The sequence below is a fragment of the Siphateles boraxobius genome, unplaced genomic scaffold, assembly GCF_051911475.1.
Source record: "Siphateles boraxobius isolate OS27281-9 unplaced genomic scaffold, OSU_SipBor_1 65, whole genome shotgun sequence".
Classification (NCBI taxonomy): domain Eukaryota; kingdom Metazoa; phylum Chordata; class Actinopteri; order Cypriniformes; family Leuciscidae; genus Siphateles; species Siphateles boraxobius.
In genome coordinates, this window is record NW_027509192.1 from 10,715,242 (window position 1) to 10,728,597 (window position 13,356).

Here is a 13,356-nt window from a genome sequence, read left to right on the forward strand (position 1 = left end):
CGGGGTGGCGGTACCGCCGGCTTTGGCCCGTAATCGCTGCTCGCAGCTATATTTATATATATATATATAAAAAGCCGGTGGCACCGCCACCCTGGTGCCTTTAGGGTTATTGTGCACGACGTGACACAAAATATCTGCTGGCTATCTGCCGAACGGCTCTGGTAGTTCCGCTTCAGCACTGATGATGTTGTAGAAATAGTGCGCTCTGGTTGGTCTGGATTATTCGGGATTTTTTATTTTATACAGAAATAAGTTATTTATAATTCAGATGAGAATAAAGTTAGTGTTGATTAAAATGAAGGAAAACAAATATATTGATCTGAAATATAGCACATTAATTTTAAATTTATTTAGGTTCAATTACCAAACATACAATCTTAATTTAATTTAAAGCAAACAATACATTTAAAAGATATGGGTTGTATGCACTTTTTTTTAATAAAAAAAAGATATATATCCAAAAAACAAGGCCTTAAAGGGTTAAACTCTTGTCACTGTAACAGACACAATCTCTCTCTCTCACACACACACACACACACACACACACACACACACACACGCACACACACACACACACACACACACACACACACACACACACACACACACACGTCAAGTCACTTCCATTTTAGATGCAATATTGAATAAGCAGAAAATTCAGATTTTCTGCTCTGAAAATATAAATAAGCATAAAAATTGAATAAGCACTTTTAATATTCTAAACAGAATAAGCACTAGTCGCTAATGAATAAGTACTAGTACTTAATGGAATAGATACTAGTATCTAAAAAATAAGTACTAGTAGCATGAAAATAGAGACTAGTAGGTTAAAATGATAAAATGTTAAAACGGCTTGCCATATTGGCTCAGAGAGAGAGAGAGAGAAAATGACCTTTTAGATACTAGTACCTATTAATAGATACTAGTATTTATTCAATAAATACTAGTACTAAGTCATTAGATACTAGTACCTATTAAATAGATACCAGTACTTATTCATTAGCTACTAATACGTATTCAAAAGAATATCTAAAGAATAAGCACTAGTATCTAAAGAATAGGCACTAGTACTAAAGAATAAGCACTATTCGCTAATGAATAAGTACTAGTACTTAATGGAATAGATACTAGTATCTAAAAAATAAGTACTAGAAGCATGAAAATAGAGACTAGTAGGTTAAAATGATTAAATGTTAAAACGGCTTGCCATATTGGCTCAGAGAGAGAGAGAGAGAAAATGACCATATTCAAACCAAAATATCTGACTTCCTCTTGGTCTGAGCTAATGACAGTTAATTATAAAGTTGTCCGGCTTGATCTGAACAATATGCGTACCGAGTTTTATGATTGTAGATAAAACTATAAAACTAACCCCCCCACTTTTGTCAAAAGGTGGCGCTACTGAGTCCCTGCACCACGCCCGTTTCTGAAACTTTGCACATGTCTACAGGCTAATAAATGTGATCTGTCTGTCGAGTTTCATGCAATTTTAAGCAATTTCAGGCATGCTAAGAGTCTCAAAAGCATCCAAAAAGAATATTAAAGTTTGATAATACTTTTGCCATGGCACCAGTATCTAAGATATCAATAATCCTTTCACAGGTCTACATCTGCCGTGTATTTACATTATACAGATGAAGTTTGAAGCAAATCGGGTTAAAATAAGACGGTGATTTCAAAGCATTTTGAAAGTGACACACTTCCTGCTGCCAGTTGGTGGCGCTATAACTTTGACTCACAATAGTCACATCCATGTGATCGGCCTCTTACAACGAACACACTGCTGAAGTTTCATTAAGATCAGCTAATGTATGCTGAAGTTATAACACACTTCCTGTTTCACGTTTCTCGCCATAAATTCGTTTCCTCGCCACGGCCAAACCGTTCGAGATATCAAAAGTCCCCTGGCAATTTTTCATCCTCAATGTCTTGACTTCATGCTGACCGAGTTTCGTGGCATTTCTTTGAATTCTCTAGGAGAAGTACTTTAAATTCCATTACATGCGTTTTACAAACAACCCTAAATAGCCGACTTCCTGTTGGGCTGGGGTAAAAAGTAAGAGCATGAAGTATATATGAACCGATGAGATCTATATGTGTACCGAGTTTCATATTATTACATGCAAGCGTGTTTGATTTATGGACCAAGTTTTCGGACCCCGTTCCAGGGGGCGCTGTCGAGCCCCCCTGCCACGCCCGGGTGCCACCTTCAGCCTGGCCCTGATGGCCGCGGGTTCTGACCTGTGTGCAAAGTTTCAAGAGTTTTCGTGCACGTTAAGAGCCCCAAAAGTGCCCGAATAGTCGTAAGAAAAATAAAAGAGGAGAAAAAAAATAAAATAATAATCCTTAGGAAAACAATAGGGCCTTCGCCTTTTCAAGGCTTGGGCCCTAATAAAACCGCATTACACGGGACAGAAACACGGCACGGCATTATGGGAACTGGGTGAAGGGAACAGTGCGAGAGTGAGTATTTTGCAAGCCGCCCACATCCACCTCAGCTCTGACACTGACGCTCTACACTTCAGTGTGTTACAGAAGAGAGACCACATCACTGCCCACACACAACAACACAACCACAACGCCTCATTACTGGCAGACAGCACGGCCAGAACACACCGCACACACACACACAGAGAGAAGACAGGTAAACATGACGGGGAAAGAGGGAGAGACAGAAAGGAGAAGGTGTGTGTGTCTGTTGAGAAAGAAAAAGAGAGAAAGAGAAAAACTAAAATATTAGGAGGAAAAGACAAATGAAGAGCATCAACCTATTGAGTTACACATGCAATCTGAAAACCCCTAAATATTTGCCATCAGCACAAACACACATTATGTTCCTGACCACACATACAGGACAAAAACTGCATTGTCAGTAAAATGAAACCAGTTATGACAGATGAAAGCAAGACTGCGCTGTGCTTTGTGCTCCTTTCATCTTTCTACATTACCAAACGCAACTCTTTCAAAAGCATGACACGCTATTTCAGCTGAACACCACAGGAGCTCCAGTATTTCTGAGTGTTTCGAAACTCATACAATTCTCCAATACATCATTTTTACTTGTGTAACCTGTTTACTAGGGCTGGGAATTGCCATAGACCTTAATTCAACCTTAATTAATTCGATATTACATGATATTCAGCTGCCGTTTTGATATGAATTGCAATTTCTTGTGTATTTAAGTATGCAAGTAATGTTTTATGAATTTAGCATTTTAGGATTTTTGTCACTTGATGTCCTGGGGATTGATTTCCGTTTAAATACTTTAAATATTTAATTATTTAAAAATATATATAATTACTTTACTAAATTAATAAGTACTGCTTAAAAAAAGACAAATAAATTATAAACAATGCCAACAACTAAATAGCTTAAACATACAAAAAGACAAAAGAAACACATTATGAGCAATAAAACAGATAGTGCTTTCATTCAGAGGGCTTGCGTATGAAAGTTTTCCAAAGTTTTGTTTTCTTTTTTTTCTTACCATTCAATTTTTCATTGTACAAGCAAAGGCGAATACCTAGAAATACACGTTTTAAAAGTTGACTTGACTGGCATCTTAAAAACGTGCTGCATTTTCAGTGTGAGACGTTGCAGAAGACGTGAACATATCGGTCAAAGACGTCCGTCAAGCGCATATTTACATAGAAAAGCACTGTAAAAAAGTGCAGTGGAACGAAAAAAAAGACATACCTACTGCTTCAGAAAGTTTTTTCATTGGTTACGATTTAAAAAAATGTTTGTCTTAAGAATCGCCATTTTTAACAGAATGTTTTTTTTCCCCCATCCCTAATGTTTACCTGTAGGAAAGGGCCCCAGCGAAGTGGTTCTCGATGTAGTTGTCCATTACAGGCTTGAAGAGCTGGAATTTGCTGTCCTGCAGCAGATTTATAACATGCACCTGAAGACAAAACAAAAATAGTCACCTCAGTAAGGTCGTAAGCTAACTTGAGCAAAAATACGAACATAATTTACGCTAATTTAGTCCCTTTGGATTCCTATTAAAGTTTATTTTCTAATACTGATCAGCAGAATAAACAACTGCAGAATCAGTTTCTGAATCACCTGCTAGTGTACAAATCTTTGGTGTAACAATCATTGATGAATCAATCGTTTGGCAGATCCATTAAATCCATTTTCAGATCAAACACTGGCGAATCAACTATTTTATATCAGCAGTTGATGAATTAACCACTAAGAATTAACAATTATTGAATCAACTGTCTGTGCATCAAACATCAACATATTAAACACTGGTGAAGCAATCATTGATGAATCAACCACTGGTGAATCAACGGTTAATACACATTATCTGGTGTATAATACCAAATGAATGATATTAAATATTGATTTCGGTTTAAATTATTTTATTACGTGAAAAAGAGGTGGCTGTGGAATGATATGACTATGAGGCTTGAAACTAACACAGCTTTGTAGGAAATCAATTGCACTAGACAATCATAATTTGTTTTTATGCAAAATGCAGCAATTGACCAATCAGAATCAAGTATTCCAGAGAGCCAAGTAAAAAGTAAAGTTATTGTATAAAACACTTCCCACGCAGCCTAAGGCCCTGTTTACACGAGAACGATTCTGGGTGAAAACGTAAAAATATTTTATCGGATATGCCTTTCGTTTACACGGCGACGGCGGTTTGGAGGCTTAAAAACGCAAAAAAGTGAAACCACCCTCCAGAGTGGAAATCTTAAAAACGATCCACGGTCGCGTTCCCATCTAAACAGTAAAAACGCAAATCTGCTCACTGTGGCTCTCGTAGCGTACGTGTTTACGTCACAGGCATGCGCCATTACAGGAAAATAACCCCAATATGTCGGATTATTTCCATACGTCGGACCTTCAAATTGCCATAGCAGCTCTGATAAACGTACAAGAGTCTTTCCAGCAGTTGTACAAAATATTCTCAGATATCGGTGTTGTTGTGTCGCAGTGCTTCACATTGCCGCCTAGCCGCCTGGAGTGCATACTACATCGAATTTCACACACTTTTGCGTCACCATATGCACGCGGATTTCCCCCCGATAACGCTCGTCTAAACGCAGAATAAAAAGTGATAACGCAGCGCCACTTTTGCGTTTTCTCTTCAGATCGTTTCCGTGTAAACATAGCCTAAGAGAACACTCAATCATGCAGAGTTTATTTAAAATGTGCTTTCTGATCTAGAAGTACTTTGTTCTGCCTAAAATAGAGAGGATATGAGGACAGGAGTTGGATTATAGCAAGAGAAGTCTAAGATGGATTTTATGAGTTGCCATATTTGGCATGTAACCGTGGTAACACAGTCGAGGAGCGATGAGGAAAGCATCTTGTACTCATTAACAGCAAGAAACTGTCTCCTTGCGGAGGAGATGGATGAGTTTGTATGAGTTTGCAGTCAAAAAATGTAGACTATCTGTGGAAACTAGAAAAACTTCAGAGCAATGCATTGTCTACATTTTATACATTCACATGTGATGAACAAAACATCACTCACCAGGCAGTCAAACACCTTTAGTCCATACCGCTGGGGACTCTCGTCTAAAATCCCAAACAAGGTGTCCAGAGTGTCCTGTAAAAACTGTACAGAGAGAATCAAATGTTAGAGTCAAAACAAATATTTTATGCTATTTCTGAAATCTCAGTGGTAAAAGCAAATTGCTGTGTGTGGTTTATACCTTAACAATTTCAGTGCCGTCAATGTCCTTGAGTTTGGAGAGGCAGTCAAGGATTCTGTCCAGATGGATTCTCCATTTCAGCAGGTCCAACATGTCACCTGAAAACAACACAAGAACATTTGCAACAACACAACAGTTTTGAGGATAAACCATTTAAATTGTATCAACCTTTAGTGAAACAACCATTGATGGGTCCATTAAATCCCATTGCGGATCAAATGTTGCCCATATCAACCACTAGTGAATTAACAACTATTTAATTAAAAACTGGAGAATAACCTTTTTTCATATCAGCAGTTGACAAATCAACAACTAAAGAATTAACGATGGACAAATCAACTGTCAACATATTAACCAGTATTAATATTAACACATTAATAATTGACGTATCACCTGCTGACAAATCAACTGTTGGGTGAATAAACCATTGACAAATCCAAATCAATCGTTGATGAATCAATAACTAGGTAATATTTTGACAATTGATTTGCAGACAGCTGATTTGTTAATATTTTAGAGGTTGATTCGCCAACTTCTGATATGAAAACAGTTAGTTTATTCGCCAGTGGTGAATCATTGACGAATCTAAATCAATCATTGATGAATCAATCACTGAATCAACTGTTGGTGAATTAACCATTGGCAAATCAACAGCTGGTGAATCAACCAGTACCGAATCAACAATTGGCGAATCAACTGCGAGTGAATCAATATGTACTGGTTCAACCATTGGCGAATCAACTGCTAGCGAATCAATCAGTACTGAATCAACCATTGGCGAATCAACTGCTAGTGAATCAATCAGTACTGAATCAACCATTGGCGAATCAACTGCTAGCGAATAAATCAGTACTGAATCAACCATTGGCGAATCAACTGCTAGCGAATCAACAAGTACCGAATCAACCATTGGCGAATCAACTGCGAGTGAATCAATCAGTACTGAATCAACCATTGGCGAATCAACTGCTAGCAAATCAATCAGTACTGAATCAACCATTGGCAAATCAACTGCAAGTGAATCAATCAGTACTGAATCAGCCATTTGCGATACAACTGTAGGTGAATCAACAGTTGTCATGTCAACCATTGGTGAATCAAGTACTTGCGAGTCAGCCGTCATCATTGGTGTTAACTGCAGGTGAATCAACCGGTACAAAATCAACAATTCGCGAATCAACTGTAGGTGAATCAACCGTTGGTGAATAAACCACTGGTGAATCAGCTGGTAGTAAATCAATCACTGGCGAATCAATCTAAGGTGAATCAACCGTCATCATTGGTGTCAACCGGTGGCAAATCAACCGGTACAAAATCAACCGCTGGCGAATCAACTGGACAAATTATCTATGAACCTTTATAGGTGCTTTTCAAACATTTACATCTCATGGGACAATGCAAGAATAACAGAGAAATAAAGACATGATTCACCTTAAGGTAACATTTAAGGTTAATTTTATGGTGAAGTAGTTACAAATTACTAACTGTACTTACTATAGTAATAACAGTCAATGATGCATAATTTCAAGAACCTTACCTTAAACCAAACCGTAACTCTATAGTAAGTACTCGTAGCAAATTAATATTACTCATTTGCGTGAGTACAATAAAGTAGTTTTGTCTATAGTTCATTATAGGTCAAAGGTCAAGATGAATATAATCAGTCTCAAGCTTCAGGCTTTTTAAAGTTCAGCTGAGTATAGATGCGATATAAACTGAATCTAACTTGGGATCAGTGCCTTCGTTAAATAACAGCCAGATGGCAGTTAATAAGTGTGCAGTTGGGCGAAGGCACGGCAGAGCTGCAGAGACACTGGGCGAACTTCCAAGGTCAACAGAGGCAGGTGTGGGCTCAGCCCGCTGTGATCTCTGCTCCAAACGCAGACCTCGCGGTTTTCTGCCACTGTTACCATGACATTCACCTGCTGAAGGGCTCAGATCAATATATCACAATATCAAGGTCGTGATGCAGGGACGGGGCCATATGGCACAAAGACAAAAGTATTTCTGAAATCACCGCTTTCCAACAGCCTGGATGGGATAGATTTGAGATCATGTGGAACAGTTGACCGAGATGTTAATTTCGATTTACAACAGACGATTTAACTTAATTGCACATTTTAAATCCAAATAACATCATTTCAAAACTGAGGTTTTATGGCATACTGTGAGGAGGAATTTTGTCTCACCATTCTGAGTGAGTTTAGTGGAGCAGAGAGACGACTGGATCCAGAAGGACTCTTTGCTGTTCTTTGTTGTCAGGTTGTTGGCCGGCTGGAGGCTGGCTTTGGAAAACGGCAGTTTGAGGTACCGAGCAGGATCCTGAAGATCAGCTGTCTCTTCACACTGTTATGAGAGAGAAGTTCTAAGGCATGAGATGTTAATAACATACACACACAGTGAGACCATCAGGGTAATTTTATATTAACCCTCTGGTGGTGTTCGGTCAATTTTTAACAAAATATTTTACGTGTTATTTTGTTAACTTTATCAGAATGGTACGAAACTTGGTTTTGGCACTTGCTGTGTGAACACAAAAAAATTCATGAACGTGATTCGAAAAGGTTAAATGGTCCTGAAAAAAAAAAGTCGCACTTGTACTGTTCGCGGTCAAAAATAACTGCATTGGAAACGAATGGGAATAGAATTTCATTAAGTGGAAATCTTACTGAAAGCTCCTTTTTTTAAGATATCAACCTCAAATTTGGAACGCAACTTGTTTAGATTTGTTGCTTTGAATTTGACGTTTTGCAAAAAAATATATTTCATATAAAATTTAAAAATAGTATTTTTATGCATTTTTCATAATAATAAACAAACTTCTCTAACTTTTTTTTCCACTTTAAAAGAAGCAACTTTTTTTGCTTCAGCTAAAAACAGACCAAACTTAAGTCTGCGATCTAAAGCATTCAATATTTACAACAGTTTAATTTGGAAATTTCATTTTCAGGTCTATGTTCCAAAAGTGGTTAACAGGTAACAAATGGATCATAGTAATATAATTTACTACCATAAAAACCCCCTAAAAATACAAAATATTAAATAACAAACATTATCGAAACTAAAATATAGTACATTTATTTCATTAAAACTGCCACAAGAGCAGCGGCAGAGGGTTAAAGAAGGGCAATGGTGCCAGAACAATACATTTTTGGTTGTGTGGCTGGGATTTTGATCAATCAAAATATGGATCCCCCCAAATATGATGTTCATTTTGCGAGGGACTCCTTTCCAAACTACTTACATGTATTGTTAATGTGTAATGCTAATCTGTGTTAATGCTAATGCACACAATATTATCTGGAAAATTTTTACATAAATTTATATATCTGCATCCTTTTTTCTACCCACCATTAGTGTACTGTAAAATGTATAAACCTCAGGACAAATCGGTCAAATTCTGTAAATTTTATTATATCTATTATATTATTTATTTTAATATTTTAATAATTTGGATTCCATATATTAATACATTTAATTGTATTTATATATGTATTTTTCCCAGTACTTCAGAGATAATTTTGAGTCTGAATTAATAAAATCTGAATTAGTACTGAATTATTTTTAATAACATTATTAGATAAGCATTATTATATTAAAGCATATCATATTATTATATCATATTATACCATATTAAATTAATAATAGCCTTTTTGTTTTTCTGAATTGTAGGGTCCATTTCTGTTGCTTTCAGATTCAATTTTGACTTCACTGTTAATAAAAATAACGATAATAATTTATATATTTTATATATGATAATAAGATTCATATACTTAGAGGTAGATTCACAAAGACACACAGTACCTTGTGGACAATGAGCTCATGCGTCCCATCAGGCACCGGTCTCCCATTGTCTTGCATCAGAGGGACAAAAGAGAAGCCAAAAAGCTTCTTCTCACCCTTTTCCTTTGCTGCATGAACAGAGAGAACAGTGGTTATGTGAAATGGTCAATAATGGGAACGTCTAAAATCTCAGAAGGTGGAATAACAAGCAGACGTAAAATCAACGGTCAAGAAAAAAAGTGCATGTGAAGCATAGCGCAGTCTTACTGGAGCAGTGCCTGAGCTCGAAGCGCAAGTGTGTGCCATGAAACATCTCCAGAGGGATGGGCAGTTTGATCTGTTCGGCCCAGCGAGGGCTGTTACTGTGATACAGGACAAAAGAGCGGTGCTCATCTACCCCTGGCTCCCCGGAACCGCAACAAACCAGACCCTGAGACAGACAAATAGAGAACATTAAACTGACCTGAACATTTTTAAGAAATATTTATAGAATATTATATGAACAGAAAATGATATGATGATTTTGTACATTTTGGGCAAAAAGTTAATTGATTCATTAATTTTTTCATAATAAAATAAATATAGTTATTTTTATAACGCGAAATTTGCCATGTGTTTTGGAGAATTTTTTTTTTATTTCATAATGTGATTCCCCCCACTTTCAATTCTTTTACTTTAATGAAAGGTTTGATTTTTGCTATTTTATTGAATGAAAGATCAAAAGGATAAACAATGCAGATTTATTTTTTACAGGCATTTTTGATCACATTTACCAGGGTTGCCATTAATTCTGACAACAACTGTATATACATTTTTATATTATTTATTCAGTTGTTTTTATTTACAATAACAAAAATATTTTGAAAACACACTGCAACTGTATAAAAAGAAAAAAATAGAATGATTATGTGTCAATGTTGGTCATTGTAATATTGAAATCTATTTCAGAACAAAGTTAAAAAAAAGTCAAACCATTATATATATATATTTAAAAAAAATACTTGTCTGCTGATGTAATCAAGAACTTATGGGCCTTTATAAATAAAATTATTATTCATATTTATAATATATTTTATTGTTTAAAAAAAACAATATATGAATTCCTACTAAATATTCTCTTTTATTAAGAAAAAAAATTAATAAATAAAAAAAATTAAAAAGTTGAAAACTTAATAAAGTTGATGAAAAGATTGAAATAAAACATCTAAAAACTAAAAGTCAGAGAGACATATTGATTAATTTATATGAAGGACACAAATGACACAGTTCTCACCTTCAGCATCTGCCCATCACCTCCCAGCAGATAGACAGTGACTTCCACATTACGTGCCACGCTTTTTCCACCTTTCTCAAATTCACCCCTCTCAATGGTCACATACAGATCATTTCTTATTTCACCTGCAGAAGGAAGATAACAGTATCTCGTAAATCGGTTTTACCAGCACAGCACTTTCAGCCGGTTATCGGGTGTTGAAATCAGCCTATCAGGAGAGGTTGCTGAAAATGGATTTGGATTTTTTTTTCTATTGTGTGCTGATACATTGAAAAGTGACCATGAACACTTTGTTTACAATGTATTTCAATACAATATTGTTGTATGTATTCATGTAAGGCATATACCTTTATACATAAAGTATATCCTGTACAATCTAGGGAGGACCACAAAAATGTTTCTTCTGGCAACCCACACTTTTTAGTCATTAAATTTCAGCTCCTCAGAGATGTTAGAAACACCACAAAACACGTCTAATTAGTCTGTCAACACATGTGGCTCAAAGGTGCTTCATCGCCAACTGATGGTGTGAAAGCAAATGTCAAATAAAATGTGGCCAAACCAATGCATTATGTAAAAAAAGAACAGAATACAAGCCATTTTTTCATGAATAACTCCCACTGCTTTGGTCCTTTAGTTGTGTACATTACGTGACAGCGAGCAAAACAAGAACATCCTGTAAAATCAATCTAATTTTGTACAACATTGACATTATTTTTCATTTCTTTAGTAGATGTGCCTGTTATATTGTGGTATAAATGACTCTTTTATATCTTAAAGTTCACGGTAATTCAATAAAAATAGTCTTTTTCTCCTGTAAAGCCTGTATTCACACTGCAAAGCTATTCATTTACTGCATAATGACATGATTAAGCCATTACAACAGATGCCACCGAGCGGCCACATTACCATGATGTCGTCGTTGAATGACAAAAGATACTGTAAAGCTAGAGCTTTATTTGGTATGAACATAAATTCAATGGTAATGTGATGTAAAATAAGCAGCATAATGACAACAAAACGTGATTATCCCACCTGGAATGATGATATCAGAGAAACCCAGCCTCTTCGTAATGGAGACGTTGCGGGTGAAAAGACGCATGTAATCCTTACGAATCTGCTCCATATCCCCGTGTAGGAGCTGAAGAGAGACATTAAGGCCTAGAAAATAAACACAAACGCATTTTAATGAACCTCTGCGGTAACATCTGACAATACTGTAACATGAGAGCCTGCCAACAAAAACAGCTGTACTTCCTGGTTAGTAAAGCATGTCAGGAACATTAGAACATAATCCTGACAGAATGTGTATTATTCAATCACACTTTATTGGGTCTATTTTAAATAGCTCCACAGCCAACTAAATAGTTTCACTACTTATAAACCAGCATTTTATTATGAAATATAACACAAATCTCACAGCAAAACATTTTCCCATGAATAGTGTTTTTTAAGGCACGGTCACATTAGGGGGAAAAAAACCATTGTCTATTGTCAAGAGTGTAAAGCACCGCTCACACAGAAGTCACTTTCAAACCAAGGAGCCATCAATTGGTCAACATGGCGAATCTTCAATCAGTCCCAAAATCTGCATGCAAATGTTTCGCCTTCTCATAAAATTCCAGATTGTGTGGATTCCTACTGAAATGACTAAATTTCACCTGCAAAAGTTCGCAGTGCATAAAAATCACTGCACTTGTAATTTTTCTATATTTTTCCCCGTGTCTTCAATATCATTTCCGCCCTGTTACTTTCACACAATCACCTTAACTAGTTAACTACATCATCCACCAGGAAATGATGGGGATTTTTGATGGGAAAGCAACAGCACACACATCAGTAAGTATCAGCAATGAATTTGATAAATGTTGTAATGTTTTATGGTATTCGTTGGTTTGACTCTCTTTGAAACATCCAGCAGCTGGAGTGCCCATGATTCCACTAGAGGGCACTCCTCCCGTTTTCCTTGAACTACAATCCCATAACCAATTATCTGGACTCATTATTGTTTGATTACTTCCACCTGTGTGTCATTACCCTTGTTAACGCTGTCTAATATAAGCCCTGTTTATTCAGTCACTCGTTGCGAAGTCTTGTACGTGTCAGACTGCATTTCTGAGCGCTCTCTCTTGTCTCCTGTGTTTTGGTTCAGCCTGATTTCCCGTGCTTTCCACCCCTAATAAAAGCAGCGACAGAATCACCATCATATTATTAAAATATTATCAAAATTTCAGACACACGCAAAATAACTCAATCCTTCTAAACAACAGCCTCATTTTGTTTTATTTCCACTCTGTTATGATCCACCCTGTAAATGTTTAATCTGAAGTTACAATTACATTTTTTTTAAAGTTACAGAGTTCAAAAGGTCCTGCATAACAGGAATGACCCGACTGCCTCTTGAGTAAATTAATTATATGTAGCCCGGTGCCTTAAACCCCATTTGTAACATTTGTGCTTGTTACCATAACGGCTCCATCGAAACAGTAAGATCTTATTGTTTTCCAACACACGCATTTCTCTGCCACCCTCATTTATGCTACTGATGAAAGCCAATGATTCTGATATCCGTGCACTAGATTCACACTTTAAAGTCCCAAGTCTCTTTGAAGAAACACTTTTTTT

The 13,356-nt window shown here is 36.4% G+C and overlaps 1 protein-coding gene across 2 annotated transcripts in view; it reads right to left on the minus strand.

Annotated features, from left to right (window-relative positions):
* Positions 1–13,356, minus strand: part of dock4a (dedicator of cytokinesis 4a) — a 69,248-nt gene that overhangs the window by 27,199 nt on the left and 28,693 nt on the right. For both annotated transcript variants that reach the window (XM_077210935.1, XM_077210936.1), the window contains 8 exons: positions 11,767–11,892; positions 10,732–10,856; positions 9,726–9,888; positions 9,480–9,586; positions 7,865–8,021; positions 5,676–5,773; positions 5,495–5,578; positions 3,804–3,904 (listed from right to left, as the gene is read on the minus strand). In XM_077210935.1, coding sequence (XP_077067050.1) covers positions 3,804–3,904; positions 5,495–5,578; positions 5,676–5,773; positions 7,865–8,021; positions 9,480–9,586; positions 9,726–9,888; positions 10,732–10,856; positions 11,767–11,892 — 961 coding nt within the window. The remainder of the gene's footprint in view (positions 1–3,803; positions 3,905–5,494; positions 5,579–5,675; positions 5,774–7,864; positions 8,022–9,479; positions 9,587–9,725; positions 9,889–10,731; positions 10,857–11,766; positions 11,893–13,356) is intronic.